The sequence below is a fragment of the Xenopus laevis genome, chromosome 6L (assembly GCF_017654675.1).
Source record: "Xenopus laevis strain J_2021 chromosome 6L, Xenopus_laevis_v10.1, whole genome shotgun sequence".
NCBI lineage: Eukaryota > Metazoa > Chordata > Amphibia > Anura > Pipidae > Xenopus > Xenopus laevis.
The window spans coordinates 116,454,340-116,469,075 of NC_054381.1; the positions used below are offsets into that span (position 1 = coordinate 116,454,340).

Consider the following 14,736-nt stretch of genomic DNA (forward strand, 5'->3'; position numbering starts at 1 on the left):
ATTTTAGCAGCTGTTTGCTAGAGTTCAATTTACCTTAGCAACCAGGCAATGCTTTCGATGAGAGACTTGAGTATGTATAGTAGAGTGCATGAAAAGAAAGATAACTATTATAAAGTAACAACAAGAATAAAATTGTAACCTTGCACAGTCATTCTTTGGCTACCAGGGTCAGTGACCCCCATTTGCAAGCTGGAAAAAGTCAGTAGAAGACAGCAAAATACTTTCAAAATTATAGAAACTAAACAATGACCTGTTGAAAAGTGTCCAGGAATAGGACATTCTATAACATACAAAAAGATAAGTGCAAGGTGAACTACTGTACAACATGTTGTAACTTGTTTTCATGGCAAACTCCCAAGAGATGCACTTTTGCCTCAGTTTATAAAATTAAATCATAACTATACCTTGGGATTATCTTGTTTATGCAGTAGGTCTTATTAGTAGAAGTGTAATAAATTAGCACACTTCTGCTTATTAATTTTGAGGGATGTACTATATTATAATAAGGGGAAGGACTATATCTATTCCTTACAACTGATCTTTATAAATGCAGATGTAAGCATTGTTAATTGGGCTGCGTGTAAAGCTCCCGGCCTAGGGACCAGCTCATTAATTGCTTTAAAGAATGTATATCAGTATGTCTAACAACAAAAATGCTATACTAAGCTGATTCAACTGGACGTTTGATTCATGGTATTAGTTAAGCAGCCCAGTGAAAATAATATTCTACATTTGGGGGCTTTGTTTTTGATATTCTAGCAATATAAGAGAAATTATGGACTCTAAAAACACAACCGCTGGGAATTTTTCTCTTATCGGGGAGAACACAGGTTTGGAAATGCAGTTATCCAAGGGTATTGCTATCTTGATAACTCTACTGACATCTTGTCTGATTTCACTCACAGTTCTAGGCAACACTTTTGTCATAGTGGCTTTTATCATAGACAAGCGACTCAGAAATCAGAGTGACTTTGTGCTTCTGAATTTGGCCATTTGTGATTTTGTAATAGGTAAGTGTATCATATGATTCCTTTGTATGTGAAAGAGAGAATTGTGAGCTAATTATGTTCTATAGCAGCAAACTGTATGAATGTTTGGAAGGAAATCATTAATCTATTGGTTTTTCTAATTTTCTTTACAATCAAGTTCATTTTTCACTATCCTACTCTCGGCTCTTTATCTATATTCTCTCTTCTTGCAGGAGTCAAAGTCAGATTTTGATTGACAGATCTTATACATATTTTGCCTTGAAAATTGGCATTTTATGACTGACTCCTGTCTCTCTACGTGCAGGATTTGTGCTGGAGTCAATTATTTAACTTTTGTTGGTGGCAGAAGCGTACAGTATTTGAGCTAGCTCTAATACATGTTCTAATCTAGGCAATTTAGAAAGGCTCTTATTTCCATAAGATGAAGCTTATCTTAAATTTTCATAATCGTTGGCTTTAAAAATAAACTGATTCTAAAGATGGTAAATATACAAAGCAATATCAGTTTCTGAAGATACATAGTCCCTTACACCTAGCCCAGGAAAAGATATTATATTATACTGTACAATCATATATTTTATAAATGCTATTTTGAAGCCATTGGATATATTAAATTATATATAATCTTCTATCCATATGAAATACAGGGCTGGAACTAGGGGTAGGCAGAAGAGGCACTTGCCTAGGGCGCAAAGGCACGTACCTCTTCTGATGCCTTCCCCTAGCTCGGACTGCTATGTTCGGAAGCTGTGGCCACTCTGTGCTGTGCTTACTCTGCATTTCTCAATAATAAATAGACACTGGTGCATAAAAGAATTCAGTAGGAGTACATTGATGCCTACTAAAGTTAATTAAATGCATTTTGTATCCTGTAATCAAATTTTTTTAGTGCTAAAAATTGTGTTACACCAATTACTCTAAACCTCAGATTATTGAATGTATTATTAAATGTAAAAACCATGATAAACACTAAGGGGGTTATTTACTAAACTCTGAATGCAAAAATCACAAATTTTTCTGAATTTATTAAACCTCGAGGATGAAAAAGTCAAAATCTAAAAATCCGGCCTCTCAGACCTGTTGAGGTTGCATATAAGTCAATTGGAGAAGTCCCAATGCTTTTTTGATGTGCCATGGGTTTCGGGCAATACCCCAAAGTTTTCAGGTGAAAATTACGAAAAATTTGTGAAAATCTAATTTTTTCCCACAAAGCAAATTTTTGGAAAAATGTAATAAATAAGTGTAAAAAACCTTAGCGGATTTGATCGGAGCTTGTAGCAGAAAATATTGAGTTAAATTCTGACTTTGATAAATAACCCCCTAAAATAACTTTGCCATCTAAAAGCTGGTCATATAGAAGCCAATGGGAGCTGTCTTTTTTTAACTGTAAAATTTTTCTTTGATTCAATGTTTTAGAAGTTATCAGGGTTTTTTATGCAAGTGCACTAAAATTTCTACGAAAACGTTAAGGTTTTTGTATTCTTATTTGGGTTTGGTCTTCGTATTTATTCATTTACATATTCTATATTCAGATCCTTTAATGAATTACTTCACCGTAATGTTTTTTTTTTTAAAAGTAAGTTTTCTTGTGGTAGCAAAACCACTAAAACTATACAAATCCAAATTTTGAGAAATTATCCCCTAAGTAATTGAATGTAATTGTATTTTGTATCTATTATATACTTTATTATTGTATTCACCCCTGCCTGTTCTATTAATGTATTGTTCTGCTATATACATATATATGTACCTTACTCCTGTGCTAATAACAATAAAACACATGTTACATAGTTACATAGTTAAATCAGGATGAAAAAAGACAAAGTCCGTCAAGTCTTTGATGAATGAAATGATTTGGCAAGTTTAATAATCTGGCAAATATTGGCATTTCAAAGTTTATAAATTATTTTATGAATACAAAGTTATAAAAAACCTTTCAATTCCATTTGTAACCACAGTTTTAGTTGGTGTAACAAGAACTGGTGCTTTGCAAACAGGATATAAAATAAACACTTTATGGTAATGTTTTGCTACTAGAGAATCCAAAATATTGAGCCCATTGTTGTGGACCAGTGCTGTAGTGAAACCTTATTTCCCAGTCACAGAATCAGGGCTTTCAGCAAACTAAGGTTGATAAATTACTATGGGTACTACAATAAAAAGCACGTTTATTAGATTCACAAATATTTGTGTTGTGATTTGTGATATTCTTCAGGTGCCTTCACATCCCCTATGTACGTACTATATTTCTTGACTGGAAAATGGATGTTTGGGACAACTCTATGTAAACTGTGGCTAACTGTCGACTATACGGTTAGCACGGCATCAGCATTTAACGTTGTTCTTATCAGCTACGACAGATTTCTTTCTGTGACCAAAGTGGTAAGTAGACCGTCTATTTTGCATATATGTTGCTTGGTTTCCATGGGTGGGTTATATTTTCTTTTATATATTCAAAAAGGAATGTGGGCTGCTTTTGTATAAGATCAAAAAATTATAGTTAGCATGTGATTAATTTATGTGGTTGTTTTGCTGCTGTTTCAATGACCAATTGAAACGCTGTCCAGCCCAAGGACTTAAAAGCATTAGCAGAACAATAGATGGACATTATGTTAATGATATGAGGGTCATATTAAATTGACTGAAATCTATAATTAATGTATTTAGTCTGAAGTAAAACACAGGCTTAGGGCCTAGGGCACTAAAGTGGGGGGGAGGGGCTATAGGCACATACCTGCCTACCCCAATTTCCAGCCCTTCTGTAAGTGGGGTATAAGCAATGACTTTGGAAAAATTGAGAAGTTACAGCCCTTCTGTAACTCCGAGTGGTCTATATTTGTATGGCTTGCCAACAAGCAGTAGGAGGGATGAGGTGCAGCGGAAAGGGATTGACACATGGGGGGAGGGGTGAGTCATAAATAGGGGTTCTGCCTTGGATGCATTAAAAGGTAGGTTGGAGATGTTTGTAGCCTCTTAAAAGGGTTGTTCATCTTTAAATCAAAGTTTAGTATGATGTAGTGAGTGATATTCTGAGACAAATTGTAATTGGTTTTCATTTTTTGTGAATTTGTGATTTTTGAGTTATTTAGCTTTTTATTCAGCAGCTCTCCAGTTTGCAAAATCAGCAATATGGCTGCTAGGGTACAAATTACCCTAGCAACCATGCAATGATTTGAATAAGAGACTGGAATATGAATAGGAGAGGCCTAAATAGAAAGTTGAGTAACAAAAATTAGCAATAACAATACATTTGTAGCCTTGCAAAGCATTTGTTTTTTAGATGAGTGACTCCTATTCGAACTTAGAATGAGTTAGTAGAGGAAGGGAAATAATTAGGGATGCACCAAATCCACTATTTTGGATTCGACTAAACCCCCGAATCCTTCGCGAAAGATTCGGCCGAATACAGAACATATCCAAATTAGGAGTGGGAAGTGGAAACATTTTTTACTTCCTTGTTTTTGACAAAAAGTCACATGATTTCCCTCCCTGTCCCTAATTTGCATATGCAAATTAGGATTTGGATAGTGTTCTGCTGGGCAGAAGGATTCCGCCAAATCTGAATCCTGCTAAAAAAAGGCAGAATCCCGAGCCGACTCCTGGATTCGGTGCATCCCTAGAAATAATTAAAAATCTATAAAAAAAATTAAAATAATGAAGACCAATCGAAAAGTTGCTTAGAGTTGGCCATTCTATAGCATGCTAAAAGTTAATTTGAAGGTGAACCACCCCTTTAATGGCTAATGATGTATCTTAGATCATTTACCTAAACCCTATTCATGTGGCTTTTATGGCTTCATATGGCTTTTTATATATGTCATACAGAGGGGGAGATCTGAATCTTTTCGCAAAAACTTTTTGCTAAACGTTGGCGAAAAATCCGTCAAAATTGTCAAGCGCATAAAAATTGTCGCACGTCAAAATTATTCAGGCGCCCATTGACTTTACTGCATTTCGACATAATAGTCACGCATAGAAAAATTGTCGCTCACGTCAAAAATTGTCGCGCCTCAAAATTATTTTGACGCCCATTGACATTGCATTTCGCCCATCACTGGATGTCAGACTTGGCTCCTGCCTTACCATGGCTTCTCTCTGCTATTGGAAGGCTCTCACCAGTCTTACCCTGTAATGTTTTAAACAATTTTGCATTGACAACGCAACCGGTAAAAAAAAAAAAGATCACACAATTTGTGTTGAATGTAATACATTGTTAGTTATTTTGTGCCAAAAATATTAAGAATGTATAAAGCTCAAGTCAAATTTGCGATTCAATTAACTGTGTAGGGGAATACAGTTTTTCATTGTGTTTTTTTCCTTATTTTTGCAAATTAATATAGTGTTTCTGTCTTTCATAACATATCGCCAGCAGATTGTTGGAGCCCCAGCAAAGTATAAAGGATGAATAGATACAAAATAGCCTCCATAGGTAGAGGGGCTGCAGTCTGGCTTCCTGGGAAAGAAGGCAGATTTCTTAAAAAAGCTTAGGGTGCAGGGTTCTAAACTATGGTGACACATTAAGTTATTTTCTGTATTCAAGGAAAAAGCTGATTTATTTTTATACATTTTTGCCAGGTTTTGTATCGGTCGCTGCAAAACAAACGTAGTCATACTTTCGTGAGCCTCGCATCTGTGTGGATTTTCTCATTTGGTCTATATGGCCCCGCCATTCTTTCCTGGAGAAATGAAGATATTGACAGCACTGCTCCTGTCACCACATGTGTTCCTGGATTTAATGACGTATGGTATATTAATTTCGGAATATCTTGTGTAGATTTTGCTCTTCCCCTGATTAGCATTTCATTCTTTAATTTGAGCATTTACTGCAATATAAAGAAAAGAAGCAGAAAGAAAAGGCAGAAATCAGTCTTAGGAAAACAAAAGGAAAATGATGGAAATCTAAATATTGTTGCATCAAATAGTGTTCTTTTTTCTGCACAACTACATGCAATGGGGAACCATGGAACAGAGAAAAAACTTGCACTGTGTCTCAGGCATTGCTTTCCCTATAGGAAGCCATCCTCCTTTATCCACAATAATGCTACACTGCAGCATAGAAACATTTCTCAGGTTAATCTTTCCCGGGATGAAAAAATTGCCAGATCTCTTTCAATCTTGGTTTGTGCCTTTATCATTTGCTGGGCTCCTTATACATTTCTTGCCAGTATCCGTGCTGCTTGCAGTGGTTATTGTGTTGCTTCCTACTGGTATGACATAACTACATGGATACTATATATGAATTCAGCCATTAATCCTATCCTTTATCCTTTGTGCCATAAATGTTTTAGAAAAGCTTTTGTTCTGGTTGTAAAAAAAAGCAAGAAATTCCTTAAAATATAAATGTCAGGTTCAATACCATACAATGATATATATATATATATATATATTTCTGATATTTGTTCAATAATGGCTTAAATTAAATAATGAGTTATGAAAGCAACTCCAGTATTATATCAGCTGTCTTGTCCAGTACAAAATATTAATGAATACAGCTAATGGAAGTTGTGATTGCTTGGCAGTGTTAGCAATAACTTTTAATGAAATGAGAGTATAGCTACAATAGCCCAATGCACACCTTTGTTTATTTAGCACATCATGGTAAATGCAATAGGGGGAATGTTTTAATATATTTAAAGCATGTATACAAAAATACATCTCTATTACAAACAATAGAATATAAATAGCTCCAGTGTTCACAGTAAAAAAAAGCAAATGTGTTAAAGCAGGCATATGCAAAGAAGTGAGAAACTCCAATTCCTTGCTCAAGGGCATTGAGAGAGTCACTTTAGATTTTGTTAAATGAACTGAGAATATTACAGGCACGGTGATGGGAAAGCATGTACTGAGAATATAGTAAATTAAAGAAACACATGTTTGTGGTATCATTCCTTGTTTTATTGTGCCTTTCTCCTGTTTGTTCTGTCCATGGCGAGATGGAATTAGAGACATTTATTTACTTTAAAAGCCATATACATAGCACTGCCTTAATAACAAAAATGAAAGTTTAATTTACATAGGGCATTATGGGTGGAGACATGCAAATCACTATTCATCTATAACCACAGTTTTACTAGCACAGACGCAACCTAATAGTTCAGAGCCATATTTCCAAACTTGCAGACAGCCTGTTTCAATCTGTTTTTTTTTTTTTTGGAAAGCCGAGGATCGTGCTTTCCCAGTGAGTCCTACCCGAAGGCATGGGCTACGATACTCATATGTCCCAGGCCAGGCCAAAGAACATCATGAATAGATGGGCTCACCTTCGCCGAAGCTAGGGTGAGCCCCATCTTCCCCGACCACCCCATCACACAAGGTGCAGGGGGTTAGGTTCTTTGGACTCCCCTTCGACTTGTGGCTAGGAGGAGTCTACTCTGGGTTCTGCCGAAGGTTCCCCCAGGGCATAAGTCTTGGCCTTGGGTAAAGCCGAAAGGACTAATCAACCATCCAGGGTAACAAGTTCACAAAAAAACCACACACAAACACAAAAAAGGGTGCAAAAGTGTCAAAGTGCAATCGTGCAATGCCATTGTGCACCTGGTAGGGCTCCAGCTGGCGGCCAGTCTATAAAAATTTTTTCCTGTCATCCAAAAAGCAAGATTAAAAGTATAAAGTGCATGTGCATAGTGCAAGACCCTGTAGGGAGCCAGGCACCCTCCGGAGGGGGCACAATGCTTCGGCTTCGACTAAGTGTTTCTCCATCTCATCAGAAGGGTCTGCCACCCCCAACTGATAAGAGCAGATACTACACTTGATCTTAGCCAAAAGGATGAATCTTGTTAGATCTCATCAGTGCAAGATATTGGAACATGGCTTCTGAGTGGGTAGGACTGGAGTAGTGAAGCAGAGAACCTAGCCTGGTTATGGTGAGATGGGCTGAAAGGAGCCAAAAAGCACTTCATGTGCAAGACATGCAAAATAAAGCCTTCTGAAAATTTGTCTCATACATATACATAGCACTGCCTTTAGACCAAAAATTAAACTCTCACATAAAGCATTATGTACGGAGACATGCCTTTGGCCAACTAGTCATCCGCAGTTTTAATAGCACAGATGCAACCTAATAATATATATTAATAATTAATACATTTTTGTCTTATTTTAGCCTGTCTCACCCTAACTAGGCTAGGTTTTCTGCTTTAATTTAAAATGATATAATTCAAGAGAAAATAATAACATTTAGTAGTAAATAATTTATGAAGTGAATACATTTTATAATTTTTACTAAACTAAATAGTAAGAAATTTACAACATGGAATGAATGGAATAAATCAAATAACTTTGCATGACTTGGGGGCATATTTATGATATTCCCTTTAATCCACGAATGCTGTTTGTGCAAGCAATTTATTTTGTGAGCACTTTTTGAAATCAAGTGTGTAGAAAGGTGAGTGGAATTGAGTAAAACAGTAAATTATGTAATTACTTAAGCATACATCGTTTTCTGTGAGCTGCTACACAATATTATTGTTTTTACTCTATTCATACTTTCATGTGTTTGCATATATAGCCCACAGCTTAGATTATTAAAGGGGACCCGTCATCAAAAAAATTATTCAAAATCCTATTTTATCACATTAGTCAAAATGAACTTTAATTACACTGTATAAATTATTTGTATCCTGTTTCATTCAGTCTGGAAATTCATAATTATAGCAAGCAGGCAGGAGCCATTTTGTGCACACTGTTATGAAGGCAAGCCTTGTATCATCTCAGAATCTTCTTTGTGCACCAGAATGGGGGACCTGATGTCCATCCCCATGTCCTGGCTACAGAATTAAATGTTGAAGAGAACGGGGAAATGTGGGGAGAGCAGTGACATCTAGTGCTGAATGGAAAGTGAAGGTAATTGTCTGCCCTGCCTCTATGCCTAAGGCATAGAGGAAGGGCAGACAATATTTGATTGACAGCTGAGATTTTTAAATGAGCTTACAACAGCTATGAATGCATTAATAAAAAATAGAAATTGGATTTCATGTTTAATTTGAAAAGGACTTTTATTAAACAGCTTTTTGTGTCTTTCTACTACAGACAAATAGAAAGAACCTAAACACAGCAGAGTTTGACTCGGGGAGGCCGATTCACTAAGGGTCGAATTTCGAAGTTAAAAATACTTCGAAATTCGACCCTCGGATTGAAATCCTTCGACTTCGAATATCGAAGTCGAAGGATTTAGCGCTGATCCTGCGATCGATCGATCGAAGGATTTTCAGTTCGATCGAACGATTAAATCCTTCGAATCGAACGATTCGAAGGATTTTAATCCAACGATCGAAGGAAAATCCTTCGATCAAAAAATCACAGGCAAGCCTATGGGGACCTTCCCCATAGGCTAACATTGACTTCGGTAGCTTTTAGCTGCCGAAGTAGGGGGTCGAAGTTTTTTTTAAAGGGCAAGTACTTCGACTATCGAATGGTCGAATAGTCGAACGATTTTTCGTTCGATTCGTTCGATTTCGTTCGACTTCGAACGAATTTAACCAATTCGATGGTCGAAGTACCCAAAAAATACTTCGAAATTCGAAGTATTTTTCATTCGAATCCTTCACTCGAGCTTAGTGAATCAGCCCCCTAGTGTGAACAGATAAGGGTTAAACTGAATCATAGTCTGAGCAGGCAGCAGACAATCAGAGTCAGGACATAAGCTAAAAGTCAAAAACCATGGTAGCAAGCTAGAACAAGTGCTTAGACAGGACTGTATCAGCCCAGAGTCAGCATAAATCACCATATGGATGTAGAGCAGGCACTTAATGAACAGTCCTCCAGGCAGACTTGTTAACATTCAAGTAGTTTTATTGAAGTAAAAGAAGCATAAACAGCCTTTCTCACAACACTTAATCATAAGCACTAGGCAACTACTCTTACTTATACAAAATCATCTAATTTTACTGCTGGGCAAGACTATACCTTGGGAAAGAGAAGGGTATCAGATTACTGGCTAATGTTTTCTTATGGTACCCTCTGCCAGATGAGCTAGTACTAGAATCTAGTGCGGCGCAGCGCCTAGCGAGGCGCGCCGTGACTGCAGGGAGAGGGGAGATCTTACCCGCCCCCCTGCGCGTCGCAGCGATGACGTCATCGCTCTGCGCCGTAACATTAAATAGTACTGCGCACAAGTGCGCAACTCTCTTTGCCTGCTCCCTCCCCTATGCAACGAGCGTTTCTCTGGGTAAGATCAGGGGGTCAGCAGCATCCCGCCCACCCACCCCTATGTTTGTTGTTTCATTTAGAACTGCTACGCAGTTCTTTTACTTTGCAACTGTATGTTTACTTTTTTTCCTATTCTGCAATGCAATTGTCACAGCAGAAAAAGTTTTGATCCTTGCCTTCGTACTTTATGAACAAATAAAAGAAATAATTGTTCTCACATGCCCATTGCTCTTGCAATGGCCGGCATCGGTGTTCTTTGAGTTAAATAAAGGGTTTTAAGTCGGTTTAAGAAATATGTGTTTATAAAGGTGCAAGGATCTTTATATAAAAACATGATTAATAAAAGCTGTGTCCGACCTTCATCCACAAGTTAGCCTCCGAGTGCTTTGTTTGGGCAATTCAAGTTTAAAAGAAAGGGGGGGATTGGTGTTCTTCCCTGCAGTCCCACATATCCCGCCTTTTTTATAACTGAGTTGCTTTATACACTATTAGCTTCATCATTGTAAACTGGACATTCTCTGTTTCAGTAATGTCCCTTTTAAATACTGGAGACCAAATCTTTACTGTCTGTTCGAGATGATCTTACTGTTGCTTTTTAAAGGAAAAGACTTTCCCTGTCCTCCCAGGGTATATGTAGCCTCCCTTATTTGAATCCAAAATGCAGAATAATTTTATATATATATCAAAATTGAATCTCATCAGATGACCAATGCATTGCGTTGTTCTGATTACCCAGCAAGCATTTTATATTGAAATCTCTTTGACATTGCTTAATGCTTTAGTACCTCAGCCACTGCAAAAGTCACAGCTATCAGTGATAACAGTTTTAAGAAAGTACACATTCCTTGGTTTATCACAATAAACAGATTTACATTCTATGGAAACAACGTTTCTTACTGTCTATGGGGCAGATTCACTAAGGGGCGAATTTGCGCCAGTGTCAGCTTTGCACCCATTGCACCACTTCGCAAGGTGCAAATACACTACCAATACGCTAATTCGCAAAAATGTGAAGCTTTGTCCCAGGCGTCGAACGCTGGCAACTTTTCGGTAGCGTTACTTCGGCTGTGCGAGCATTTCATAGTGAAGATGCACTAGCATTCATTTGTGCCTAGCGAAACTTCGCTAGTGATCTTGCGCTTAGGTCAATTTGCATACGGCGGGTAATTTAAAGTTGTATGGAGGTCTTTATTATAAATGTTACTGCAAATGGTTTAAGTTACCGGTTTATATTACACATGTCCAGGGAACCTTAATAAAGACAAGAGAGTTGATATAATGCCCTACACATGAGCCCACTGTAAAATTAATGTTCCATATGTAATAAAATGTGTGAAGAAAACCGCTTACCCAAAAAAAAGTAAGTTAGGACCTTTGCAGCTAATCCCGCTTAAAAAAAAAGAAAAACCTTCCTGGTTTTTTTGAACTTTAATACATCTTCAGCACACAGGATTTGATGTACATATATGACAGAAGATTGAGGAAGATCTAGCTGCTTTATAGCACTTGGCCTGGTCTGAGGTGGCGAAGGCAACTCTGGCAAAAGAGCTAACACTCAGTAAAATCCACATTTTAGTGAATTTGCAGAGTAATGTCCATTCGCCAGAGCGAAAACTTGCCTGGCGATAGAGTGCGAATGACTGCTAGCGATGGTCCCATTCACTAGCGAATTTGCGCCTGTTAGTGGATTGGCGATGTCCCTGCTGGTGGCAACGCTGGCAAAAAGTCGCTAGCATTAGCCACTTCGCTCTTTAGTAAATCTGCCCCTATGTCTAATGTTGTAGCTTTAGCTTGATATAATGTTGGACTATTCTGAGTCTCTGGACTAAACTGGAAACTTAGCAAGTGCATATATATAATTTATGGAAATTGATTACAGGCCAGGTTGTCAACTTTTGTTGAACCCTAAGTAGTAAAGCTAAAGTAAAGGTTCAGAATAGTTCACAGTTACTATCTGTTTTCTCATTTAAACATCTTGAAAAAACAATGGTGCTGCACTCTACTGGAGAAGATGGCAATATCCATATTATACATTGTCCTGTTTGTCTGCATAACTTGGGCCAATTACTGATCTCTTGCAACCCCCCCTGCTGGTCGATTGCATCGGTGACTTCCTCACTGGCCTCTTCCAAGTTGTACCACCCTAGGCAACTGCCTACTCTGCCTACCACTAGTTCTGGTCCCCAGTTCTACTTCTCTACTTCTCCTCTTTGTGCAAAGCAAGTAGTTCTGGTCCTGAGATCTACTTCTCCTCCTATTGCAAAGACAAGTATTGAGCTCTGTAAAACAAACTCCTCTAGTATTGAACAGAGTGAGACAGAGTGAGACCAAATCCCTTTCTTTTTTCTTCTTCTTTTTTCAATTTTTGCAGCTGCGGATTTTGCCATGCTTGTCTCGAATCAACTAAATTTTTGATAAATAGGCCCCTTCCACATAGAGTAATATCCCATTGCTGTGTACAAGTGCCACAAGGGTCCACTGAGTAAACTTTTCAGTTGGTCTTTGTTTCTCATTTTTAAAGTTTTTCAATTATTCACCTTCCTCTTCTGCCTTTATCCTGCTTTCAAGTAGGGGACGTCAGCAGCCAAAATAAACATTGTTCTGTAAGGCTACAATTGTATTGTTATTCTCTTTTTGTATTGCCCTACACAACAGCTTATTCATATAGGGGTTTATTTATCAAAGGTTGAGTTTATTGTTACCCGAAAAATGTGAGTTTTTGAGGGTATTTTTTCAGTCAAAATTTTTTGACTTCAGATTCTTTCCGGTGGGTTTCACTCGGAAACTCGATTAATTCAAGCAATTTGTGTTGTTTTACAAGAAAATCCTAGTATTCGGGTTTTTCACACAGAATTCACCAATTCGACTTTTTTCTTTAATCAGAAAACATTTCAGTTCATTCGAGATATAAAAAACCTCACAAACCTTTAAAACTTGACCTTTGATAAATAATCCCCATAAACTTTTAGGGGCCAAATCATTAACTTTGAGTGAAGGATTCTAAATAAAAAAACTTCGAATTTCGAAGTGTTTTTTGGGCTACTTCGACCATCGAATGGGCTACTTCGTCCTACGACTTCGAACTAAAAATCTTTCGACTATTCGACCATTCGATAGTCGAGGTACTGTCCCATAGGCTTGGCTAAGTTTTTTTGGTCGAAGAATAATCGTTCGATCGTTGGATTAAGATCCTTCGAATCATTTGATTCGAAGGATTTAATCGTTCGATCGAACGATTATTACTTCGATCGAAGTATATGTGCAAAATCCTTCGACTTCAATATTCGAAGTCGAAGGATTTTCATTCCCAGTCGAATATCAAGGGTTAATTAACCCTCGATATTCGACCCTTATGCATCGGTCCCTTTGTAAGGTGACACAGAGCAGGCATCTCCCTTCATCCTTCCAGTCCTTTAGAACTGTACTGTTAAAGTTTTTAGTTGAATTTGAGCTGCCCAAATAAAGGAAGTTTTTGGACAGTATTTGTTCCTTAGAGGAGTGCAGAACTCTCCTTACAACCGTAACTCTACAGACTAATATTCCTGTTATTGTTTGGTCCATTACTAACCACTATCTAATGCTTTACATATGGGGGTTATTTACTAAACTCCGAATGCAAAAATCACGAAAAATGTGTGATTTTTTTATGAAATCTGACTTTTAAAAATTAAACATTTTTTGGAATTTATTAAACCCCGAGGATGGAAGAGTCAGAATCAGAAAATCCGGCATCTCAGAACTGTCGGGGTTGCAAATAAGTCAGTGGGAAAAGTCCCAATGATTTTTTGATGTATTCAAAAAATCCGAAAAAATCTTGAAAATCTAATGAAAAATCCAAAAAAATCGTGAAAATCAGATTTTTTACAGCAAAAATTTTTTTGGGAAAATGTATTAATAAATAAGTGTAAAAAACCCGAGCAGATTTGTTCGTATTTTGTAGCAGAAAATATTGAGATAAATTCGGACTTTGATAAATAACCCCCATGGTGTGTCTGACTGCTAATTACCTAAGGAAGCACCAGATACCTGCATCACCCGAAGAATTCATAACTCTTAGAAGACTAGACAAATTTAAGCAAGGAAAATTACAAATACTTAACTCAGTCTTTTTTTCTTTACTTAAAATAGCATGAGAGTATAAATCCAGAACAGAGTTCACTCACATGTGATGACTCCTCATTCCCAATTCCTGCAGTGGTTTTTGAGAGAGAAAAATAACTTACCAAGCCTTTGGGCTTGGACATTAAAACCACAGTAGAGTTTCTAAACTCTTGTATGGGTTCTTCCGTTTAATACCTTGGCTTCCTACAGAGCAGGGTTTTTTTTCCCCTGACCAAAACATAAAAATCTTGGTAGGTTTAGGTGCCCGCTCAGCATTAAGCCAGGGAATTCGAAGGCTCTAGCATTCTAAAATTATCCCCTTAGTAACAATAAATATTTGTATTCACACTCACATTCATACTTTATCTATTGACGCTTGTGTTGTATTAAAAAGAAAAGGTACAACTTAGGGGCAGATTTATCAAAGGTTGAATGTTAGAGTTTTTTTAATTCAAATTAACTCGAATGACTGCGAAATTCAAATAGTATCTTATTTAAG

General features: G+C 37.2%; 1 protein-coding gene across 1 annotated transcript; it reads left to right on the forward strand.

Moving 5' to 3' along the window:
* The first annotated feature begins 775 nt into the window (after window positions 1-775).
* hrh4.c1.L (histamine receptor H4 gene c1 L homeolog) lies at window positions 776-6,329 on the forward strand. The gene is made up of 3 exons (XM_018266889.2): window positions 776-1,010; window positions 3,205-3,371; window positions 5,565-6,329. The coding sequence occupies exons 1-3, from the start codon at window positions 776-778 to the stop codon at window positions 6,327-6,329; spliced, it is 1,167 nt and encodes a 388-aa protein (XP_018122378.2).
* Window positions 6,330-14,736: the final 8,407 nt, after the last annotated feature.

Excerpts from the sequence above, each read along its gene's own strand:
- hrh4.c1.L (XM_018266889.2), top strand. The coding sequence starts at position 776 with ATGGACTCTAAAAACACAACCGCTGGGAATTTTTCTCTTATCGGGGAG. Across the intron at positions 1,011-3,204 it reads CATTTGTGATTTTGTAATAG|GTGCCTTCACATCCCCTATG; the intron begins GTAAGTGTATCA and ends GATATTCTTCAG. Across the intron at positions 3,372-5,564 it reads TTCTTTCTGTGACCAAAGTG|GTTTTGTATCGGTCGCTGCA; the intron begins GTAAGTAGACCG and ends CATTTTTGCCAG.